This window comes from Lolium rigidum, chromosome 2, assembly GCF_022539505.1.
Source record: "Lolium rigidum isolate FL_2022 chromosome 2, APGP_CSIRO_Lrig_0.1, whole genome shotgun sequence".
Lineage (NCBI taxonomy): Eukaryota > Viridiplantae > Streptophyta > Magnoliopsida > Poales > Poaceae > Lolium > Lolium rigidum.
This window is the reverse complement of record NC_061509.1, coordinates 264,164,717-264,175,528: the sequence shown is the minus strand read 5'-3', so window position 1 is coordinate 264,175,528 and position 10,812 is coordinate 264,164,717. Positions and strand designations below refer to the sequence as shown.

The 10,812-nt window shown below is 44.3% G+C and overlaps 1 protein-coding gene and 1 long non-coding RNA gene across 3 annotated transcripts in view; both read right to left on the bottom strand.

Moving 5' to 3' along the window:
* Positions 1 to 10,511, bottom strand: part of LOC124693371 — an 11,657-nt gene extending 1,146 nt beyond the window's left edge. Inside the window, exons 1-3 of one of the 2 annotated variants that reach the window (XR_006999999.1) lie at positions 10,485 to 10,511; positions 9,928 to 10,042; positions 1,712 to 1,878 (exon numbers count right to left, since the gene is read on the bottom strand). This is a non-coding gene — a long non-coding RNA (uncharacterized LOC124693371). Of the gene's footprint in view, positions 1 to 1,711; positions 1,879 to 3,586; positions 3,857 to 9,927; positions 10,043 to 10,484 lie in introns of those variants that run through there. The other variant, XR_006999998.1, reaches the window with a different exon arrangement.
* On the bottom strand, positions 5,531 to 9,415 carry LOC124693370 (ubiquitin carboxyl-terminal hydrolase 23-like). Its single transcript, XM_047226851.1, has 10 exons — positions 9,319 to 9,415; positions 9,020 to 9,192; positions 8,601 to 8,927; positions 8,371 to 8,496; positions 7,699 to 8,211; positions 7,464 to 7,607; positions 7,292 to 7,387; positions 6,304 to 7,165; positions 6,120 to 6,213; positions 5,531 to 5,768 (listed from the first exon to the last, which is right to left on the bottom strand). Exons 2-10 carry the CDS (start codon positions 9,140 to 9,142, stop codon positions 5,603 to 5,605), a joined length of 2,451 nt encoding a protein of 816 aa, XP_047082807.1. The 5' UTR covers positions 9,143 to 9,192; positions 9,319 to 9,415; the 3' UTR covers positions 5,531 to 5,602.
* Positions 10,512 to 10,812: the final 301 nt, after the last annotated feature.

The following is a 10,812-nucleotide window of genomic DNA, read 5'->3' as shown; positions in this document are numbered from 1 at the left end:
AATTTGCGGAATTTGCATCGGTGGTACCTTGATGCATGCAAGGAGAACATAAGGTTCATCGTGGCGAGTATACCATGGGAATATTACTACCGAAAGGAGGAGATCCATATTGAGATGAATGAACTCGCGCGCTTATTCAATCTAGATGCCCTCGACAAATCTCTCATGAGTTGCTATTGCTTGTAAGTTGTTAACTACATATAAGTTCATTTTCATTCAGTTCATGTTCGTTTTCATTGCATATATATACTCATTATATCTTATGTGTTCTCTTATGCGGATCGAAGATCGGTGAATGCAAAAGTAATAATATTATCAATATTGGGTTTATTGACCCGGATAAAGTACATGCTCAAACGGTAAAGTTTAATGCCCAAGAAACGGTGGAAACCTACTAAGGTTTTTGGGGAGCAATATTTCGTGATTCAATATTGTTTCCTTACAACTACGAGTGAGAGTCTTAATGATCTTTATGCACATTCAATTTTTCTTACTCGATGTTAAGTGTAATTCCCGACGTATATGCATAACATGTGCAGACCTTCCACTGGATTCTACTAGACATTCAACTTCGATAAGGGACTAGTTGAGGTAAAAGACCCACCGAGTAGAGGCGTGGACGGTTCCAGGACTTGCGTAAGTTGCTCCAAGTGTAATTTCCTTCATCGCCGCGCTTTATCATTCGTGAGATATCAATTAATTATCCACTCATTCAATCATTCTTTTGCACTGGCGTGGCTTGGACCGCTTTCAAGAGACATCGTAAGAACGAAACCCTGCGCAGAAGCTAACATTTACTCCCGTACCGTGCTCCCAAGCAGCCACAAGGGACGAATCTATGTGGATACTACGTTTGCGAGTCCATTCGCATGTTAACCACCGAGAAGCGTAACAATAATAAATTCAACGTAAGTTCACAACTTTATTTATTATCATCAATATTTCGTTATCAAGACCGATATAGTCATACTCATCTCATTTTCGTATATAGGTCGAGATCATGCGGACGACTCTAACCAAAGGAACACGCACTAGGAATCGCGAGGAACCGGCGGGACTTTTGATTAAAGATGTACTAAACAACAAAGGCTTGTTTAGTCCAAATAGATGCTCTACCTCCAAATAGACAGATCGTTAGTACCGCTTGTCGATCGTGAGCTAAATGTATATATATATGTAAGGGCTACATGTAAAGAGGAATCGACTTTTGCATCCAACATTTGTTTGATCGATCTATATATATATATATTGAATGAACGTGTACAATTTCTAGTAGCGTACAAATATATGCAACTTTTATTTTCGAACGAAGAAAATGATATAACAGGCGGTCGGTGGCGGGGGAGGGGTGCTGCACCCTCAAACCCTAAAGCGAAGCGTTGTGCGCGCGCCACGTGAGGGCCTTTTGTCGCGGGTGGTAATACCGCCGCGACAAAAGGGCTCTCGTGCCCGCGCGCCGCGGCGGCCGCCACGTGGTGGACCTTATGTCGCGGGTCGTAAGTGACCCGGGATAAAAGGCCTCCCTTTTATCGCGCCTTGCTTGTCGCGGCTGGCCGCCCGCGACAAAAGGCCCTAACCACCCGGATCAAAAGGCCTGTTTTCCACTAGTGAAAGTTTGTAATATGTATCTAATATCACGTTATATGATAACAAAAATCACTAAGCTTGATATACTGTCAATAAGAGTACACATGACAGCCAGGGGACATACCCATTATTCAGAAGTCGTAATAGTAATCATTTGCTCTCTGTAGTAGCTTGGTCAGACTGTCACAAGACATAATATCCTAGTACTTCTTTGGTAATTCATTTGAACTGGTTATCATGCCAAATCCCACTAGAAGTCCAAACAAAGCAACAGTAGCAACCTGACTGTATCTGAAATCATCACATAAACATAAAAAAAATGTAAGTTGTAAGGAGAAGTTCGCTAATAATAAATTTGAAACAATCAACAAGCACTGGGGAAGGTATGGCTTATTGAGACATGTTGCATGTGTATCTTGGGGCCATTAGACAGCATCTTGCATCGCTTCTTCATCTTTTTACGAAGTCAAATATTGGTTTACTCAACTTAAATATCTAACTGACACTATTTTTCTTGTTTTATATTTTGATGTTTTAAATTAGCAAAGTTTTTCTGCTTGCAAAAACTCCACAAGTAAACCAAACTTAGAACCAGGGATAACCCTCTTGTTTGTATAATTAATACATCACAAGCACACCATACTTAGAACCAGGGCTAACCCTCTTGTTTTCACTTGATTGTTTTCAAGAGACTTCACCTCTAGAAAATACAGCAAGGCAGTGAAAGAGGAGGGGAATTCAAAACGACCCATCAGAAATGTCAGCTAAAAACTGTTGTTACAATTGAAATGAATAATATTACAAAACCCACGTGGCAATTTTAATATGCTTTGAAACATAAATTTAATTTTGTTAGTTAAGTTATCGTTATTTATGCCTGTGTTTTACAGAATCAGACCTTGGTACCTGCATAAGAATCTCGTACCATATATTCTGTTAACAGAAAAGAATCTGTATGCCACATCTCCCTCCAACTAACACTGCTTAGAACTCAGCTATATCGTATTTCATCAGAACTCAGAAGTGTAGTTTCCTTGCCCCTTTGAACAAACTAGCAAAATTGCCAATCTGAGATTTCTAGTTGGTCATGGTATAACTGGCATTATACAGTCTGCCCACTAATGTCACATTTACTTCTGTTTCAAAGGGCTCGATAGTATGTCAGGAACTAAACCCGTTGCCTACAATGCATGTGTTGGCACTATGTGATTCAGTGGTGGATCTAGGGTAATATCGATGGGAGTGACAAGCCTAAATAATTCCCTTTGGGCTTCACAATTAGCTAAGAATTGATGGGGGTGCTCCCACTAGTTTGCAGTTCTGACCACAAATATTTGTTTTACTTTTTTCTATCTATAATATGCACATCGGATTTGTCCAAATACTAGTAGGCAAAGGAATTTCTATATTTCTGGAGGGGGTGCCAAGGGTACACTGATACGCCCCTGATGTGATTGCTACTAGAGTTGACGGACGATTAAGTTGCCTATTAGTATCAATACGCTATGCTGCTTGACATGTTATCATTTTAGTCCACGTGATCCCTTTGCCACTGTGGCTTATCTATGGAATGTTGTATGTGTATTACTACATGTGTCTTGACTACTTACATTGTGTGAAGAAGTCATAAATTGGCTGGTATTGTCCACTACTCAACTTGAATTTTTAAGTTATGGCTTGTTGAAGAAAATCCAATACCAGCCAATGCAGTGGAATCTTGCATGTAATAAACTTTTGAGTAAAGCACTGTCTCAAGATTCAATGCTCAAACATAAGATACAAACAGGCAGTGGGTTATCAGGAATCGCACATCCACAGCAAAGGGCCTGAAGACCACCGGCCCCAATTACATTGCAGACAAACTATTATTACTCGAAAAACGAATCATGCGAGCAAGGCAGCACCAATGCTGTTTGACTGCTTGGTACAGGTACTTCCACAGGCGACATCATAATACCATTCAGGGAGTATACAGATTTCTGAGCGGCATCGAACTTACATGAGGCCTTGTGTTTCTCGCTCTGGCAGGTAGGCCAAGACCGGCTCGGCGTAGGTCAGGCATTGCAGAACCGAGTTGAGGCGGCATGTGTTGCCGAGATCTCGCAGGCCAGCCCCCTGCGTTGTTACACACAGGAGAAGAAGGCGTGTCAGTCCCGGTGAATTCACCCCGCTCACAGTAAAAATCAAATGGCGTCATGTTTCAGGTGCATGACCAAATCCCCCATGTAGAATCAAAATTGTAACTGTAATGACGAAAGGGAAAGCAACACGGGTATGCAATTTGTCATGGGCGCAGTAAACATGCAAAAGTAATACGGAATTCCAGCGGAGGCAATTGTAGATGAGAAAATAACATCACTGAAGGGGGCTTAGGGATGGTGAGGCGGGGGAATTTACCCCTCACAGGAACAAGTTGGCAAATATTCAGCCTGGTCGTCATCCCCGGCCACTGAAATCGTCAACGCACCATCAGCCCACGCGATCTGGAGATTGAAGAAACAGTTAGTACAAAAATTGACCAGTAACATAGACACATAGACGAATTGAAGGCTCGTACAGATGGAAGGCTTACATCCCATGCGTAAAAATCGAAGCTTTACGGCTCAACTCCGGCAGGGGGGACGGGTGGGCACGAGGCAAAGTCAAGTGCCGTCCTCCGAGGAATTCGCCGGCGGTACATGTAGAAGGCACCTTGGTGCGGCGAACTGACCGGCGGGTGGTGTTGCTCGCCGGGCACGGCAAGATCTGCAGGCGGTTTCGATTCAGGTAGACTGGATGGACAGGCAGATCTGCCGGGCGAGAGGGAAAAGGAAAGCAAGGTGAAACGAGACAGAATTCAGAGGAGGAATCGGCAGGGCTTTGATATGGCGCTTGGGGAAGGAGGCTGTGGATCGCGGGACATGGCGGCTTCAGGTAGGAATAGGATTTGCGATTTGCAGATCGGGAGGAGCGAGCGGAAGAAGGGAGTCGACAACGTTTTTTTTCTCTCTGTCGAGAACAACCGGCTCGAGGGGGTCCCTTCTCCCTCTCCTGGTGGTTGGGTGGGTGTGCGTGCGAGACGGCGACAAAGAGGCAGGTCAAAGGTGGGCCCGTGACGGTCAGTGTCCCACGCGTCAGTGAAAGAAATCCACTTCGTGCTGGTATGTGGTCCGCACGGCACGGAAGGACGCGGGTAGGTTACGACTGACAACAAAATCTAACACCGCATGAATCATCGTGCGCGCGCGCGGTGAAAAGGTCATGCGAACGAGCAACATCATCATGAGTTCACTGTCAAATCGGCCTACACGGTTCATACCGATTCTGTCCAGCATTTGTCCCAGCAGCAGCCACTTGGAAACCAAACCAGCATGTCCACTTGAAATTTCAAACGGAGACCAAGCTACATGTACCTCTTTATTTTCAAACATTTAAAATTCGTGTTTTAAAAAAAAGGCTACATGTAGCTCGGCCTTCAAAACGTGGAGACCGCTAAGAATGGAAAGGTCGCCTTTTGTTTAGATGCAAAGAGAGTAAGAAAAATGTGGCGATCACTAAATCTTGAAGAAATCAGAGTGCAGCTGAGCCAGTGTCGAGTGATCTCCCGCCAGATTTATGATGTGTCAAATGTTGCCGAAAGATAGTAAACGGAAAACGTTCGACTGATGTGGCGCTGCTGCCGCCATGAAGGAGAAAACGGACAGAGAAGACGCTTTGAAAGGAAATGAGAACAAAGCTAAAGTAAACAACTCAACAGTTCTTGGTCTCCACCTCCAGAGAGCTTCGTGATGATTGACATTGACGGAGGTTTGCCGTAAAGGTCAAGGAGGTGAGTCAGGAGAAGACGAAATTAGATGACACTTTGTTGTTTTATTTCTCAACATGTCACTCCACAAGAAACGACAAGCTTCTAATACATAATGGTAATATCCCAGGTCTTACATAACACACGCCGAGGAAAAAACATTAAGGAAGAACGAAGAATCACTGCAAAACTGAACGATACAACAACAGTCTGCTGCTCAAGCCAGTCGTGTCATATCCTGCGTGGCTGGTTCCCCCATCTGTCCTGGTCACATTTAAATCTCTTCCTCAACCGTGATCTGATATTCGCTGCCTCTTGGAACGGGTTGGGTCCACCAAACTCTTCCTCCTTCGGCTTCCTGACCTTCTTCATTTTCCCGCGGTCATACTCCTCATCCCTGTGAAGTGGGCACAATCAGAGAAGTGACACAGAAGTGCAAAATCTACAACTTTGAACACTCAAAAATCACAAATTAATACTCCCTCCGTTCCATAATTCAATTCTTGTTTGAACTAAAACCACGATAAGAATTATGGAACAGAGGGAATAGCTGAAACTTGAGAGATTGACAAAGGGTGTATTGCAAAATGCAGAAGTTCATGCCTATGGTTGTGATAACCAAGCCAGGGCTGGTTTGGTTAGCATACAGCAACCCCAGCCAGACTAAGGCTGTTCAACATCGACAAGAGAATTCGAACATTCAGCAGCATCACCATCACAACACAATAACTGTAGTTTGCAGACTTACCATTGATCTGGCACATATCCAATAATGTTGGTCCTTGGACAAGGAAACTTTGCTGACTTTGTATTTGGCGTGTCAATGTCATCCCAACGTTGAACTGCAAAAAAAAATTGATAACATGTGAATATTTTGTTCTGACAGCAAAGTACAAAAAAAAAGAAACAAACAATTCTTTCAGGTTACTTACCCGTAATTTCTCTCAAACCCCTCGTGAGGAGATCGAAATGCCGGGAGACTCCCTCATTTGGATGTGCACAGTTGCTCGAGTCATTCTGGTCTGTCACAGAGCTTGCATGTAAACTTGGTAGCTCAGCGCTAGCAAGTAGTGCATCCTTGTCATCTTTCCTGTCCATGGGAAGGTCGGCAGTACTGCTGGAGGGTTCAGCAAGATGCGGTTTCTTACTGTTCATCTTATCACCATTATCAGAACCTGATTTCTCGTGGGAGCGCTTGCGCCTTCTATGTGATTTACATGATATGTCCCTAGTAAGAACATTTTCTGAAGTTGATGGCTGCTGATCATCAGTAACCAATTCATCATTGTCAATAGACTGTCTTGTCGCCCTTCTATGTTTCCTTTTCTTGTGCTGTTTTAACGCAGCCAGTAAGGATTGCTTGGAGACAAAAAGCAAGCGTGCAGTTGAATATGCCACGTGCTTGTCTGACTTCAAAACCGTCCTTGTATTTGGATTATCATGGCATGGAACCTGGTCCAACACCTTTGCAGAGTCTTCAGAGCAGATCGCCTGTGCAGAAGCTTCAGAGCAGGTCGCGTGTGCAGAAGCTTCAGAGCAGGTCGCCTGTGCAGAAACTTCTTCAGAGCAGGTCGCCTGTGCAGAAACTTCTTCAGAGCAGGTCGCGTGTGCAGAAGCTTCAGAGCAAGTCGCCTGTGCAGAAACTTCTTCAGAGCAGGTCGCCTGTGCAGAAGCTTCAGAGCAGATCGTGTGTGCAGAAACCTCAGAGCAGATCACGTGTGCGGAATCTTCAGAACAGATGTGCTTTAAAGGGTTGACCTGCAGAGCTTCCAGATTGTTGTTCTGCACAGAAACCTGAAGAAGCATTTAAAAATCAAGTTAAATCAATATGAACACAAACTTGTCTTCTACATACAAATGGAGCCAATACATGCTATGTCCATGATAAAACCCAAACGAGAAGTGTGGGTGGTAAGGTACCGGCTCCTCTGCATTTGTAATATGGTCAGTGTCCTTCACAGAGAGCTCCTTCAATGTAGCCTGCCCAGCTTCTGCTGTATTAGTCTGCACTGACGTCTGCATAAACATTATCTAACAAATTAGGTACAAACAAAATATCAGTTCATGCATGCAGAGGGGCGAAGTTGGTTACCTGCTCCACTGTGTTTGATATGGCATCGATGTATTCTGCCGGAAGCTCCTTGTCCATAACTATTTCATCATGTTGCTTCACAGACTCTGCTGCCGCTTTAGCTTCATCACAGCAGGACATTGTTCCATCAGGAACAGCAGTATCCTGCCATGTTGGCAAGAGAAAGCAATAGACTCAATTTCAAGTATTCCTAATTCAAAAGTAAGCAAAAAAAAGGCAAGCATCACATGATTACCTTGGTTTTGACTTCTTCTGCACTTGCCGCTGCCTTACTTATATCGAGTGTTGATTCGCCAAACAGATATGGTGGAGATATTATCTCACTTTGACTATCTAAAGTTGTCTTGTTTGTGTTGATGGACAAGGTAGCAACAGTGTCTGGCTGTACACAAAGAGCTTCCTGTACTGAAATCATGCCATTGTTTTGCACAGCTGCAGCTTCCAGAATTTCAATGCTGCTAGGCTTTTTTGTACACTGGCCTCGTGAACTGTTGCCAAAAATGGTAGGATGACCATTGTCTAAGTTCTGCTTCTGCGACTTCATATCACCGTTAATAAATGGGGAAACATTCATTGTTGCTTCCCTTAGACCCTTTCGAAGCGAGTCATTCATACATGCAATCTTTTCAGAAATAGCTTTCTTCTCTATAAAATTTGTATTCATCACTGAGCTCCTCACTCTGTCACGCACATAGAATAACATATAGGCTTTCTGTCTCAATACATCTGCCTCACGAACTTGGCGAACCTGCAAGTATCCACAAATATAATGAATAATGGAAGAATAAAGACAGTACAAGATACGGTAAATACAGGTAAACAACAGAAGACAGTGACAGTACGAAAAGCTCGCAGCAAAGATCAGAAGCAGGTGAGTGCAAATATATTTGCAAGACCAAGACTCTACCTGATTATCATCAAGATTGTGCCAAAGCCCACTAGAAGTCCGAACAAAGCAATAGTAGTGACCTGACTGTGTATTCCAGCCAGCATGAACCAGCACACCATAAAGACTGTATCGGAAATCCATGCCCTTCATATATAAACATAACATATGTAAGTTGTAAGGAGAAGTTTGCTAAGTAGAAATCCAAAGGTATGATCGAAAAACCAATACTTTCACCAACTAATACTCACTTCTGAATTGCTTACAAATGGCTTCAAGTTCAGAGTTGGCTGAAACTCCACTTTTTTGTCAATCTTATGGCGAGGGTTAAAAGGACTAAAACGCTTCAGATGAATTGTCAACACATCAGGAGCCTTATCAATTGTAAACCTTTTCTTGGCCACAACCTTTCTTTTGCAGCTCTGGCAATTGTACTGCTCTTCCCCACCATCTAGTACCTCTTCTTCAGTAAATTTTTGAAGTGCTTTCACCAATGTAGCAGAATCAGCAATTTCAAGACTGAGATCCAGGAAAGGATCGAATTTGCTGGAACAGTGCGAGCAACTTGCGCATCTCACCTGCAATGCCCATACACAGTGATGAAACCGGGGATATATTTTTGTTTGACATCACTCTTACCATGGAAATTGACAAATTAAGAAAAATATACCTGACTTCTTAAACGACCACCAAAAATTCTGTGAACTAGACTCTTCTCATAAGCACTGGGAGACTGACTTGGTATGCCAGAAGGTAAACAGCACTTGTGCATGGACTCCAGTAAGTTAACCATTAGCTCATGCGCGTCTTCCTGCCTAGAGTTGCGGAAACTGCGAGAGATGCCTGTCTTGCAGTTAAAGATAGCACAACTCGATGATGATTTCAGAAAATGTGGATATATATGGTGTTCCAAATTTACATTCTAAAGAAAATAATTGTCCAGTAAAGCTATGGCACATGAAAGGATACATCTTAAGTTCCTGACAAACTGGAACGGTGTCAATATCTTCCCGGTTGACTCTAGAGCACATCTAACATGGTTCTGAAGAGCGCAAAGTGCACAGAATCCAGCTGTCCGGCCTGAACAAAACCAAAACTGAATTAGTATGGGTACTAATTAGCAAGCAGCAGTTTTGCAACAAGAGAGAAATTTGTTCGACACTTGTTTGATAAATGAGAATTGATGTTCTCCTACTATGGAACTGGTGATGAGATAATCCACATTCATCCATTAATTTGAACGAAATTAGAAATTTCTCCAACCCACATGAAACAGATTTGTCTGAGTGAAGCACTGTCTCGAGAAGCAATAGTTGCCATGCCACAGCAACATACTATGAGGCAGTGGTTTACCAAGCAATGCAACATCTAAAGACCGTGCCAAAGGCCTGAAGATCACCACACCCATAATACTGCAGACAAGCCATTTTACTGGAAAATGCATCATGCCCCAAGACAGCAACAAAGGCTGTTCGACAGACTTGATTGGCACTTCCACAGGCAACAACATCATCATACAATGCCATGTCATGTCATGCGGGGAATTGATAGCCAAGCTGCAAGAGGCATGAGACTTACATGAGGACTTGTGCTTCCCGCTCTGGAGGTATGCCACGAAGGGCTCGGTATATGTGAGGCACTGCAGCACCGAGTTGAGGTAGCAGGTGTTGCCGAGATTTCGCAGGCCGGCCCCCTGCGTTGCACACACACCAGAGGGCACCTCAGTCTCAGTAAATTTCACTTGGCCTCGTATGTTTCAGTTTCAGGCGCATCGTCGCCGAATTTGAAATTGAAATTCCCCCAGGTAAAACCAAATGGTGGTCACAAGAGAGAAGCCAAAATTCAAAGGAAACGGGGGAGTGATTCAAAAAATTTTCCAAAAAAAATGGAAGCATCATTTCCGTACCTAAATCAAACGTAACGGAACCAGGAAACACAGACAAGCTGCAGAACTGCAGAATCTGATTCATCGAACAAAAAGGGACAAAAAAACCAGTTGTCTAAATCTCAAAAAAAAAACAGGGGTCTAAAACCCGGCATACTCCAGGTTCAGTGGCGAGCTGAGCCGAATTGCAAAATCCCACTGGCGAAAAAAAATCCCCCATAAAAAGTGTGGGAGGTGCGGACACACTCACGATTCTCCGCAGGTAGACCCTGGCGGCGTCGAGCTCCAGATCGAACCCGCTCGGCTCCCCCTTGTCCCGGCCCTCGCTCCGCGCCGCGGCCGCCAATCCCCTATCATCCCCCTGGTACAGTGTCTCCACCCGAAACCCCGCTGCCCCACCCGCCGCCGCGTGGTGCTGCGTCGTCGTCGTCGTGGCGGCGTGGAACTCGATCCTCCGGTGCAGCAGCGGCCCGTGGTCCGCCGCCGCCGCCGCCTCCCCCATCCTTCCTAGGGTTCACCAGGTGGCCGCCAGCTAGCGGATCGGGGGGGCAGGCGGACTAACCTCTTTTTTTTCCGGG